This window comes from Arachis duranensis, chromosome 1 (assembly GCF_000817695.3).
Source record: "Arachis duranensis cultivar V14167 chromosome 1, aradu.V14167.gnm2.J7QH, whole genome shotgun sequence".
Taxonomy (NCBI): Eukaryota; Viridiplantae; Streptophyta; class Magnoliopsida; order Fabales; family Fabaceae; genus Arachis; species Arachis duranensis.
In genome coordinates this window covers 48,504,624-48,517,935 of record NC_029772.3, presented here as the reverse complement: position 1 = coordinate 48,517,935, position 13,312 = coordinate 48,504,624, and the positions used below count along the sequence as shown (strand labels likewise).

At 41.2% G+C, this 13,312-nt stretch overlaps 2 protein-coding genes across 2 annotated transcripts; both read right to left on the bottom strand.

Annotated features, from left to right (window-relative positions):
* Positions 1-2,523: 2,523 nt before the first annotated feature.
* LOC127748334 (uncharacterized) lies at positions 2,524-2,931 on the bottom strand. Its single transcript, XM_052262634.1, has one exon. The coding sequence runs from the start codon at positions 2,929-2,931 to the stop codon at positions 2,524-2,526; it is 408 nt and encodes a 135-aa protein (XP_052118594.1).
* Positions 2,932-5,808: 2,877 nt separating this feature from the next.
* LOC107488936 (uncharacterized) lies at positions 5,809-6,873 on the bottom strand. The gene is made up of 3 exons (XM_016109724.1): positions 6,800-6,873; positions 6,514-6,682; positions 5,809-6,411 (listed from the first exon to the last, which is right to left on the bottom strand). Exons 1-3 carry the CDS (start codon positions 6,871-6,873, stop codon positions 5,809-5,811), a joined length of 846 nt encoding a protein of 281 aa, XP_015965210.1.
* Positions 6,874-13,312: the final 6,439 nt, after the last annotated feature.

Below are 13,312 nucleotides of genomic sequence, written 5' to 3'. Positions count from 1 at the left end.
GCTTCAATGCTCAGCCCAAGCACACACCAAGTGGGCCCGGAAGTGGATTTTTATGTCATTTACTCATCTTTGTAAACCCTAAGCTACTAGTTCTCTACAAATAGGACCTTTTGCTATTGTATTAGACATCTAGGTAGCTACCTTTGAGTAGTCTTATGCTATCTTAGATCATTGGGCTGGCCATTCGGTCATGCCTAGACCTTGTTCTTATGTATTTTCAACGGTGGAGTTTCCACACACCATAGATTAAGGTGTGGAGCTCTGCTGTACCTCGAGTATTAATGCAATTACTATTGTTCTTCTATTCAATTCAGCTTATTCTTATTCTAAGATATCACTTGTTCCTTAACTTGATGAATATGATGATCTGTGACACTCATCATCATTCTCACCTATGAACATGTGCCTAACAACCACCTCCGTTCTACCTTAGATTGAGTGGATATCTCTTGGATCCCTTAATCGGAATCTTCGTGGTATAAGCTAGAATTGATGGCGGCATTCAAGAGAATCCGGAAGGTCTAAACCTTGTCTGTGGTATTCTGAGTAGGATTCAAGGATTGAATGACTTGACGAGCTTCAAACTCGCGATTGTGGGGCGTTAGTGACAGACGCAAAAGAATCACTGGATTCTATTCCGACATGATCGAGAACCGACAGTTGAATAGCCGTGCTGTGACAGAGCGCGTTGAACATTTTCACTGAGAGGATGGGATTGTAGCCATTGACAACGGTGATGCCCAACATACAGCTTGCCATGTAAAGGAGTAAGAAGGATTGGATGAAGACAGTAGGAAAGCAGAGAGACGGAAGGGACAAAGCATCTCCATACGCTTATCTGAAGTTCTCATCAATGAATTACATAAGTATCTCTATCTTTATTTTATGCTTTATTCATAAATCATTCATAACCATTTGAATCTGCTTGACTGAGATTTACAAGATGACCATAGCTTGCTTCATACCAACAATCTCCATGGGATCGACCCTTACTCGCGTAAGGTTTATTACTTGGACGACCCAGTGTACTTGCTGGTTAGTTGTGCGAAGTTGTGATAAAGAGTTGAGATTGCAATTGAGCGTACCATGTTGATGGTGCCATTGATGATCACAATTTTGACTAAAGCTTTAGACTAACATTGCATGATTCCTGGAATTCTTATTAAAAATTTTGAATCTTTTTATTTTCTTCTCCATATAATTTTTGAAAAAATCCAAAAAAAATTACAAAATCATAAAAAAAACCAAAAATATTTCTTGTTTGAGTCTAGTGTCTCATTTTAAGTTTGGTGTTAATTGCATGTTTCTGTTCTTCTTGCATTTATCATGTGTCTTCATTGATCTTCAAGTTGTTCTTGATGATTTACTTGCTCTGATCTTTAAATTCTCTTATTTTGTGTGTTTTATTGTTTCTCATATGCATTCTCAATTTGTTAGTGTCAGTAGTATACAAACTTATAAGTTTGGTGTCTTACATGCATTGTTTATTTGATTTTAGTTGCATTTTGATTTTTCCTCATCATTAAAAATCCAAAAAAAAATTAATTTGTATCTTTTCAAGTCAATAATACAGAGAATTGAAGATTCAGAACATACAGTAGAGGAATTACACAAAAAAAGCTGGGCGTTCAAAACGCCCAGTGAAGAAGGAAAACTAGCGTTTAAACGCCAGCAAGGGCACCTGGCTGGGCATTTAACGCCCAAAAGGGTACATTTTGGGCGTTAAACGCCAGAATGTATACCATTCTGGGCGTTTTATGCCAGGATGGCACAAGAGGGAAGATTTTGTTTTCAATTCAAATTTTTTTTCAAGTTTTCATAATTTTTCAAAATCAAATCTTTTTCAAATCATATCTTTTCAATCATATATTTTCAAAATCAATTTCTTTCCATTTTCAAAAATACTCGCTAACAATTAATGATTTGATTCAACATTTCAAGTATGTTGCCTTTTCTGTTGAGAAAGGTTTAATGTTTGAATCATATCTTTTCTTGTTAGCCAAGTCATTGATTTTAAAAATCAAATCTTTTTAAATTGTTTTTTTCAAATCATATCTTCTCAATCATATCTTTTTAAAACTATATCTTTTCAATCATATCTTTTTAATCACATCTTCTTCAAAATAAGTCTTCAATCATATCTTTTTGATTTCTAATTTCAAAATCTTTTTTCAAAAATCACTTTATCTCTTTCCCAATCATATTTTTCGAAAATCATTCTTCAATTTTTCAATATGTTTTTAAAATCTTTTTAATTTATTTTCGAAAATTTCTTCCCCTCTTCTCACATCCTTCTATTTATGGACTAACATGTACAATTCGAACTCTATCTTTCTAAGTTCAAATTCTTCTACCTCTTCCTTCTATTTTTCTTTTCCTCTGACACCTCAAGGAATCTCTATACTGTGGCATAGAGGATTCCATATTTTCTTGTTTTCTTCTCTTACCTGAAAAGAGGTGTGGGTAGTCCTTCCGTATCTCTGATTCAAGCTCCGAAGTATGTTCTTCAATACCAGCCCGACTTCAAGCTACTTTCACCAAAGAAACTTCCTTTCTGCGTAGACGCTTGGTGCTGGCATCATCAATCCTAATCGGAGTTACTGAAAGCGTCAGATCTTCTCTCACTTGGACTGATTCCGGTTCTAGGACATGACTAGGATCAAAAGTGTATTTGTGAAGTTGCGATACGTGGAACACGTCATGCAGGTTCGAAAGATGTGGTGGTAATATGATCCTATACACCACTGGTCGAATCCTCTTCAGGATTTCAAATGGCCCAATGTAACGAGGATTTAACTTTTTGGTTTTGATGGACCTCCCTATTCCAGTGGTCGGAGTAACCTTCAGGAAGACGTGTTCTCCTTCCTCAAATTCTAAAGGCTTCCGTATTCGGTCAACATAGCTCTTCTGACGGCTTTGAGCTTCAAGCATTCGCCTCCGGATTCTCTTTATTTACTCAGTGTTTCATATACCATTTCAGGTCCTATCAAAGTCTTTTTTCTTGCCTCATACCAACATAATTAAGACTGGCATTTTCTTCCATACAAAGCCTCATATGGAGCCATTCCAATACTCGCATGATAGATATTGTTGTAAGCAAATTCTACCAAAGGCATATATCGATCCCAGCTCGTCGGTTGATTCAAAACACAAGCTCTTAACTTGTCTTCCAAGGTTTGGATTATTCTTTCTGATTGGCCATCTCTCTGAGGATGATAAGCAGTGCTTAGGCTTAATTGGGTGCCAAAAGCTCGTTGAAAAGTAACCCCCAGAATCGTGATGTAAAGCGAGGATCTCTATCCAATACAATTGTGAAGGTACACCATGTAATCTCACAATCTCCTTTATGTATAAGTGCGCCAACTCCTCCATAGTACAACTTATCCGAATAGGCAGAAAATGAGCTAACTTGGTCAGTCAGTCTATAACCACCCAAATAGCATCACAACCTGTCTGAGTCCTTGGTAAGCCCAATACAAAATCCATAGCAATGCTCTCCCATTTCCACTGTGGGATTTCCAAAGGTTGAAGGGTTCCTGCTGGCCTTTGGTGTTCAATCTTGACTTTCTGACAAGTTAGGCATTTGAAAACATGTAACGCCATATCCTTTTTCATTCCTGGCCACCAGAACATCACCTTTAAGTCTTGGTACATCTTGGTGCTTCCTGGATGAATAGAGAACCCGCTCTTGTGAGCTTCCTCCAATATGCTTTGTCGCAAATCCCCGATATCTGGCACAATTATCCGGCCTTTGAAACTCCACAACCCATCTTTATCTTCTAACACTCTCCATTGCTTGCCTTTCTCAATCGCCGGCAAAATCTTATACAATTCTTGGTCATTCTGATGAGCCTTTACTAGTTCAGCCTTGAAGTCGCTTGAGATCTGTAACGGGATTAGGCATAAGGTCCCAAACTCTTCTCTGATTCCTAGTTTCAATCCTTGAAAGACTCTTAACAACTCTACCTCCCTTAGCATCATCCAAGCGGCACATAAGGATTTCCTACTCAAAGTGTCTGCTACCACATTCGCCTTTCCCGGATGGTAGTTTAGCTCAAAGTCATTATCTTTTAGGAGTTCCATCCACCTCCTCTGACGCATGTTCAATTCTTTTTGCTCAAACAGGTACTTCAGACACTTATGGTCTGAGAAGACTTGAAATTTCACTCCATAGAGATAATGCCTCCAAATCTTTAAGGAAAAGACAATGGCCGCGAGTTCCAAATCATGAGTCGGATAGTTTCTTTCATGTGGCCTTAGCTGACGTGAGGCATAAGCTACAACCTTATGATGTTGCATCAACACGCATCCCAAACCTTTCAAGAACGCATCATAGTACACCTCAAATGGTTCTCTCAGCTCAGGTAACACTAATACAGGGGCGGTAGTCAATCTCTGTTTTAAGGCAAGGAAACTCTCCTCGCACTTGGGAGTCCTTACAAAAGGAACATCCTTCCTGGTCAGCTTTGTCAAAGGCAAAGCGAGCTGTGAAAATCCTTTGATGAACCTTCGATAATAACTTGCCAAGCCTAAGAAACTCCCAATTTTCGTCACTGAAGTTGGCCGCTCCCAAGTCATCACCGCCTCAACCTTAGCAGGATCCACTGCTATTCCTTGCTTACTCACCACATGACCAAGAAATTTCACCTCAGACTTCCAAAACTCACACTTGGATAGCTTGGCATACAACTTCCTATCCTTCAAAATTTGTAGCACTGTTCGCAAGTGTTCTGCATGCTCATCCTCAGTCTTAGAATAGATAAGAATGTCATCAATAAACACAACAATAAACTTATCCAGATATGGATGGAAAATTCTGTTCATGTAATCCATGAATATTGCTGGAGCATTAGATAGTCTGAAGGACATCACGGTATATTCATAGTGGCCATAGCGCGTTCTGAAGGCAGTTTTAGGAATATCCTCATCTCTGACCCTTATCTAGTAGTATCCAGATCGTAGATCAATCTTAGAGAACACACCGGCTCCCTGTAATTCGTCCATCAGGTCATCAATCCTTGGCAACGAGTATTTATTCTTCACTGTAACCTTATTCAGCTGCCTATAGTCAACACATAAGCGCATATTTCCATCTTCCTTCTTCACCAGTAATACCGGCGCACCCCACTGTGATACACTTGGTCGGATAAAATTCTTACCCAATAGATACTCCAGTTGAGACTTCAATTTAGCCATTTCTAAAAGGCAACATCCTGTAAGGAGCACTCGAGATTGGTCCGGCCCCAAGTACTAAATCAATAGCAAACTCAACTTCCTGTTTTAGTGGAAATTCATCAATATCATTAGGGAACACCTCCGGAAACTCACACACAACCGGGATTTGTTCCAAGTTCTGATCATCACCCGAAACACCCGCAGCTAACACCAATATCCCCTGACATTCGGCCCCATAACAGTTCACCGTCATGGAATTCAAGTAGTAGTTATTCACCACAGCTGGCCCTTCAGTGTATTCAGGCATGAAATACACTACTTTCGCAAAGCAATCCAGTAAAACGCGGTTTTTGGATAACCAGTTCAATCCCAGAATGAGATCAAGACCAGTAATTGGCAAACAAATTAGGTTATGCACAAAATCATGCCCTTGTATTCGAAAAGGAACTTGGGGGCACCCTAACCTAGTCACCATAGCCTCGTGGGTGGCATTATATACATTTAAATCATACCCCAGTACTACTATTTTCAACCCTAACTCATGAGTCATCTTAAATGCAATAAAAGTATGTGAAGCTCCAGAATCAAACAAAGCGTTCAAGGTTTTACCCGCCATTTCACAGTTACCTCTTATCAATGCCTCTGACCCTCAGCGCCTATTGAAGAAGTAGTATATACTCTTCCTGGTTGCTGCACTCTGCCTATCTCATACCTCTTCTTCTCTGGGTAACTACTAGCCAAGTGTCCTGGCTGCCCGCAGGAGTAACAGACTCCAGTCCCAATCCTGCATGGCCCAGAATGATACTTTCCACATCTATGGCAACTAATATCCTGCTGTGGCTGCTTCCCCCGTCTCCTTCCCTGATTAGCACTGGTATTAGGTCTTCTAGAGTTGCCTTGCCCCTGATTATTCTGAGGGACATAGCCACCACGCTTGAACTGTCTACCTCTGGGTGCAAAGTTTCTCCCTGTGGTCCTTTGGAATGGCATCCTCAGACTCCCTTTTTCTGTTGCAGCCCTTCTGACACAATCCTTCGCCACCCTGCTACTATTCACCAGCTCAGAAAACACCCAAATCTGCATAGGTGCCACAAAACTCTGAATGTCACTCCTAAGGCCTCCTTCATACTTTATACACTTCCACTCAGCAAAGTCCTCAAGAGCTCCCTGACAGATGTGTGAGAAGCGGCACAATTCCTCAAATTTACTGGTGTACATAGTAATAGTCATCTGGCCCTGTTTAAGTTGAAGCAGTTCGAGTTCTCTAGCATTTCTAACTGAGGTGGGGAAATATTTCTTATAGAATTTCTCTCAGAACAACTCCCAAGAGATCACAACCCTATCAGGCTGCAGAATGTCCCTCATGCCTTGCCACCAGTGCTGAGCTTCACCATGCAACTGGTAGGTTCCAAACTCAACCCACTGTTCATCAGGAACCTGCTGAGCCTGCAATGCTCGCTCAATGGCCTGTATCCAGTTATCGGCATTGGTAGGATTTGAGGTTCCTCTGAAACTTGGAGGGTGAACGTTCAGGAAGGAATGCAGTAACATTGGACCATTCTCATCATTATTGCCAATATTTCCATTATTAATTTGATTTCCGAGGGCTTCAGCTGTCGCTTACATTGCTACTGCCATATTGCCTAATGCAGCCATGAAGTCTATAGGGTTAGGAGTATTTCCTGATGCTTCAGGCATAGCATTGCCTATTCAGCCTCTACCTCGCCCGCGTCCGCGTCCACATCTGCATCCGCGAGTAGACATCTGGTCCCTATACACACCAAACAAGTGATATCAAGTTGATCAGTCTCAATATCTCAAGTTCAATGCCTTCAGTCCCAAATGCATGCTCATGAACATTTATGCCACATATATCAGTTAGATATCCTAATAGCACATAAACACATATACAGAAAATGCACAAAAGCACCATCAGTCCATCCTCAGGCTCTATAGTAACGAACTGCTCTGATACCATAATGTAACACCCTACTATACAGTGTTTTGCGCTTAAGTCGTAGAACAGAGGTAGTGTGGTATTACAGACCTCTAAACAGTAAAAATATACATATATTAATTGTTTCGAGGGTTACCTGAAATTGTAGATCGATCTCGGACGAGATCTTCTGTATTGGTCAGAGCTGTTGTGTCCGACTTGTTGGACCTGATGGTGGTGTTGATCCTTCGTCCCCGGAGGGTGGGGGAAACTTGCAAGGGACTCCAATGCTAAAGTTAGCAAGAGTATTAAGCAGGTATTGAGTATAATCAGAGTATAAGTTATACCTGGGTGCTCCAGTGTATTTATAACGGTGTAGAGAGACCTTCCTTAGATAAGATAAGTTAGTTATCTTATCTTATCTTTATCTTCGAGAGATGTCATCTTATCTTTAAGGGAACCGCCTTTATCTCCATAGGCTTGGGCTGCCCTTGGATTCGGATCGTGTTCCTCTGTTTGGGCCCATTATTGGGCTTTCCTGGTAGTTTGGCCGAGCTCTTTGAGGAGAGGTCGGATTGTCCTTGACCTGAAGAGGTCGGATTGTCCTTGACCTGAAGAGGTCGGTCGCTATGTCGGTAGAACATCCCGGGTCGGACAGCTCGACCCCGGGTATGAACAGTACCCCTGCTTGAACTCGGTCTTCCTCTTGAGGTCGAGTCTTTAGTCTGTAGGACTTCGGACCTTCTCAAGTGAAGCCAAACTCGAGCATTTTGTCAATCTCTTTTTTGTAGAGTTCTCCTTTGAATGTGGAACGTTTCTTTTAAATTTTATTCTTTTGAAAATGCACGTCTCCCTGCTTTAGGAATGCGTGAGGGTTTAATAACCTCATTAATTCTTTTAATGCTTCGTCTCTTTGTTCGTTTTGAACTTTTTCACAAAAACGGTTTCTCTTCTCTTGCTTCTTTGTTGTAACTTCCTCTTTTCTTTCTCCCTTTCTGTTTTCGTCTGAAATTTGCATTTTTGCGTTTCTCTTGTAACGTCTTTTGGTATTTGTTGATGCTTTTGCTTCGAGGAACATCTATCGTTGCTTCGTCTTTCAGCCTTTTCAAGCTTTTCTCCTTTCTCCAGGTTGGTTCTGCTTTCTGCTCCCTTATTTCTTTCGTTGCTTTACCTTTGATTTTTGATAAAGCTTTGATTTTTAAATACACGCTGGAAAGTTTGATCCTTTTCGTATCACTGCGCGCCTGCTTTATTTTATTGTTCGGGGGTTTTTTTCTTGCTTTTTGAGATAGCCCCTCTGTATTCTAGGGTTCATACTGCTTGTTTTTCTTCTTTTGCGGACTGCATGAACCTGCTTTCTTTTCTGGAAGATGACTCCTTTGATGTTTTTCCTGCATGTTGATTAGCTTTCTTCCTGATGAATCCCGTAGAAGAACTTTTTCTTTTGGTGGCTCGTTTGATTTTCTTCGTGTTGTTTTGCTTTTTGTTTTGCTGATAAGCTAAGACTATGAATTTGGAAGGTAGCTATCTTGATGACCTTCTGGTGGTAATGACTTTCTTTTTTTTTGGGATGTTGCTTTCTGAGAAAGGGTTTCTCTTTGTTCTTGTTGTGAGTTTTTTGTTGGGACGTTAACCTTGTAGATTTTTCTGAATCTTTGTTCCCTGATTGCCTCCAAAAGATGCCCCTGGACCTTTTTGGTGTCGGTCCTGGGGTTTTTTTTGCTGTTTGTACTGTGTTGGACTGTGCTGGCTGAGTTGTTTTGATTTTGTCCGAGATGTTTTTAGTAATCCGCTCTCCTTTTCTTGTTTGTAGGACTAGTTGGCTATATCTTCTCGCAAAAATATTGTAGAGACGTCCTCTAAGGTTCTTGAGGGTATGTCCGATTGGTTGGACTCCCTTGTTTTGATGCGTGTTTCTGTGGTCAATGCTGAATTCTATGCGGAGCTTAGGAAACATCACCGTCTCTATAAGAGTAGAGATCAAGAGAAGAATTATGAGTTGGTGGCACCTAACTCCGAGGAGAGGGTTTGCTTCCCTGTCCTGACCCAGGGGGAGCGCCTTTTCTTTTATGCTTATGACTATTTCTTCAGCCAGTTGGACATCACCTTTCCCTTTACTTCGTTTGAGGCCGACTTGTTGTGGTCGTGTAATGTAGCTCCATCCCAGCTTCATCCAAACTCCTAGGGCTTTATTAAGATTTTTCAACTTCTTTGTCAAGAATTGAATGTTACCCCTTCTCAAATTATTTTCCTTTATTTGTTTGTTTTAACTAAGCCCGAAATTTCTTCAAAAAAGAAAGCCTCATGGGTTTCTTTTAGATCTGCACAAGGACATAAGGTTTTTACCATGTATGACGAGTCTTTTAGGGACTTCAAGAATTATTTTTTCAAGGTTCGAGCTATTAAGGGAGCTCGTCCCTTTTTTCTGAAAGCGAATGGTGAGCCATCCTTCCCTTTACATTGGCAGCAGAATATAGTAGTATCCCGATATATGTGAGAAATGCTTGATGAGATCGAACAGGCCTTTGTGACGGTTTTGGAGGATCTTTGGGGGGAACCTCCTCATCTAGATACCAAAAAATGTTTGGGAGACCCCTCCCTCGTCCGAGATGTATTGGGTATTACTTGATATATACTATTTCTTGTTTTTGCTTTTCTCCTTTTTTCCCAGTCTGTAAAACTATTGTTTTTCATTTTTTCAGAGATGGCCAAGAATAATGATGTAATGAAGGCTTTCAAAAAGGCGAGAAAAGCTACTGCAGCTCAAACACCTCGACCCGGGTGGATGGGGAAGGGTCCTCTCAGGTCCCATTGAAGCCGTCTGTGCCGAGTTCTCCTGGCCCGAGGAGAATTATCCCTACTCCTCGGGTTCATTTAGTGGATCCTCCATAATCTTCCACTGCTACTGTGGTTTCTTCTTCGGCCGTTCCACCTCCCAAAAGACCTCGAACCGTTGAACCTTTCAATCTGGATGCCCTGATTTTGACCCCATTGGCTTTGTCGACCAGCAGATTACTCCTTATGGTGCCCTCTCCATGGATGATGTTTCTCTCCTTCATCACTTAGATTTTATAACTCGAAGCAGCGTTAAGATGGCTCATATGGGAGCTACTCTGTATCAAACTGCTCAAAATCTTCCTCTGTATGCTACCAAAGCCTTTATGGAGGAAGCTAAGCGAGAGTTCGATCAGATGAAGGGTCTAAAGGAAGAGCTCGAAGTGAAGGTGACTAAACTGGAGAAGGAGCTGGAAAGGGAGAAGGCTAGCTCTCTTGCCTTGGTGGCTTCTGTGTAGTTGGCTGAGGATACGACATTGAAGCACAAAGACAGCTGTGTTATAACCTACCGAGAAGTGATGCGTCTCAGGGGGAGTTAGAGTCGGCCCGGGTTGATTATTCTGAGCTCCAGGGTCACCTTATAGGCAGCGTAACTGCAACTTATGAGAACCTGAAGGAGCAGGTTCGGGTTCTTCCCCTGGAGGTCGACCTTGCTTTATTTAGTTTGGATAATGTTGTGAAGGATGGCAAGATCGTCCCCGATGATCCTGATGATGATGACGTTGAGCCTCCCTCTGAGCCTGTTGTCAAAGCTTCTGTTGTGTCGGCTTCTTCAGCTCCTGTTCGTCTCGAATTAGATCTTGATTGCCAGATATTGAATCGATATGACAGGACAGTGGATGTAGTGCCTCTCCAGACTCGCCTTCCTTCACCCCGTGCTGATGCTGCCGAGAAGCCTTCGGGTGTTTAACTGATTTCTGTAATTACTTGTGTAGATAGCCCGGCTTGTGGGCTTTTGAACTCTTTATTTTGTTGACTTTTGACACTTTTTTAGTTGCTGGTTTAGCAACTTTATTTTGATAAACAAAGTAGTTTCCAGGCTTTGTGGGCTGAACTTGATGGCCTATGAAGCTGGCTATTATTATAACTTTGTGTTTTTATATCATGTCTGTCTGCGCTTGTCTTGGTATCTTCGTAGGCTTTGGGAGTGTTGGAACTTTGTCTGACATGATCGGCTTGATTCCTTTGCCTGATGCTATTTTCAGCAATTCATTTTATTTGAACTTTGTTCAGGTCTTCATTAGGAATTATAATGCTGAGGTTGCCAATTTCTTCAGGTCGGTTTTTGTCCGAGTTGTTGTTTGTAACCCTCTTTTTTGGACCTCATTTAGGTCTCTTTCAGGGGTAGCTTTATGTTTTGGGTTGACTTTATCATGTTGGGTCCTCCTAAGTTATTTTGTAATCCTCTTTCTTGGACCTTGTTCAGATCTCTTTCAGGGATTACTTTTATAACTTATATACTTTGGGCCGACTTCGTCATGTCGGGCCCTGTCGAGTTACTTGGTAATCCTCTTTCTTGGACCTTGTTCAGGTCTCTTTCAGGGATTATCTTTGTAGCTTTATATTTTGGGCCGACTTTGTCATGTCGGGCCCTGTCGAGTTACTTGGTAATCCTCTTTCTTAGACCTTGTTCAGGTCTCTTTTAGGGATTATCCTTGTAACTTTATATTTTGGGCCAACTTTGTCATGTCGAGCCCTGTCGAGTTACTTGGTAATCCTCTTTCTTGGACCTTGTTCAGGTCTCTTCCAGGGATTATCCTTGTAACTTTATATTTTGGGCCGACTTCGTCATGTCGGGCCCTGTCGAGTTACTTGGTAATCCTCTTTCTTGGACCTTGTTCAGGTCCCTTTCAGGAATTATCTTTGTAACTTGGTTGTGGGAGTCCGACTACCTCATGTCGGGCTCTTCTATGTTATAGTAATTGATGAGCGGATAATTTATACGCTTTTTGGCATTGTTTTTAGGTAGTTTTTAGTATCATCTAGTTACTTTTAGGGACGTTTTCATTAATTTTTATGCTAAATTCACATTTCTAGACTTTACTATGAGTTTGTGTGTTTTTCTGTGATTTCAGGTATTTTCTGACAGAAATTGAGGGACCTGAGCAAAACTCTGATAGGAAGCTGACAAAGGACTGCTGATGTTGTTGGAATCTGACCTCCCTGTACTAGAAATGGATTTTCTAGAGCTACAGAACTCCAAATGGCAATCTCTCAATGGTGTTGGAAAGTAGACATCCAGAGCTTTCCAGCAATATATAATAGTCCATACTTTATTCGTGATTAGACGATGTAAACCGGCGCTCAACGCCAGTTCCATGTTGTTGTCTGGAGTCAAACTCCAGAAACACGTCACGAACCGGAGTTGAACGCCCAAAACACGTTACAACTTGGCGTTCAACTCCAAAAGAAGCCTCATCTCGTGGATAGATCAAGCTCAGCCCAAACATACACCAAGTGGACCCTGGAAGTGGATTTATGCATCAATTACTTACTTCTGTAAACCCTAGTAGCTAGTCTAGTATAAATAGGATAGTTTACAATTGTATTAGACATCTTGGGATGTTTAGTTCTCAGATCATGGGGGCTGGCCATTCGGCCATGCCTGGACCTTTCACTTATGTATTTTCAACAGTGGAGTTTCTACACACCATAGATTAAGGGTGTGGAGCTCTGCTGTACCTCAAGTTTTAATGCAATTACTATTATTTTCTATCCAATTCGATTTATTCCTGTTCTAAGATATTCGTTGCACTTCAACTTGATGAATGTGATGATTCGTGACACTCATCATCATTCTCACCTATGAACGCGCGTGACTGACAACCACTTCCGTTCTACCTTAGACCAGGCGCATATCTCTTGGATTCCTTAATCAGAATCTTCGTGGTATAAGCTAGAATTGATGGTGGCATTCATGGGAATCCAGAAAGTCTAACCTTGTCTGTGGTATTCCGAGTAGGTTTCCGGGATTGAATGACTGTGACGAGCTTCAAACTCCTGAAGGCTGGGCGTTAGTGACAGACGCAAAAGAATCAAGGGATTCTACTCCAACCTAATTGAGAACCGACAGATGATTAGCCGTGCTGTGACAGAGCATTTGGACCTTTTTCACTGAGAGGATGGGATGCAGCCATTGACAAAAGTGATGCCCTACATACAGCTTGCCATGGAAAGGAGTAATAAGGATTGGATGAATGTAATAAGAAAGTAGAGATTCGGAAGGAACACAGCACCTCTATGCACCTATCTGAAATTCCCACCATTGGATTACATGAGTAACTTTATCTTTATTTCCTATTTATTTTATTTATCTTTTGAATATCTAATCCAATCATATTTGAATCAGCCTGACTGAGATTTACA

Coding starts and splice junctions, on each gene's coding strand:
- LOC127748334 (XM_052262634.1), bottom strand. CDS start 2,931: ATGCTTGAAGCTCAAAGCCGTCAGAAGAGCTATGTTGACCGAATACGG.
- LOC107488936 (XM_016109724.1), bottom strand. CDS start 6,873: ATGCCTGAAGCATCAGGAAATACTCCTAACCCTATAGACTTCATGGCT. Junction 6,683..6,799: donor GGCAATATGGCAGTAGCAAT/GTAAGCGACAGC, acceptor TCCAAGTTTCAG/AGGAACCTCAAATCCTACCA. Junction 6,412..6,513: donor ACATTCTGCAGCCTGATAGG/GTTGTGATCTCT, acceptor CAACTTAAACAG/GGCCAGATGACTATTACTAT.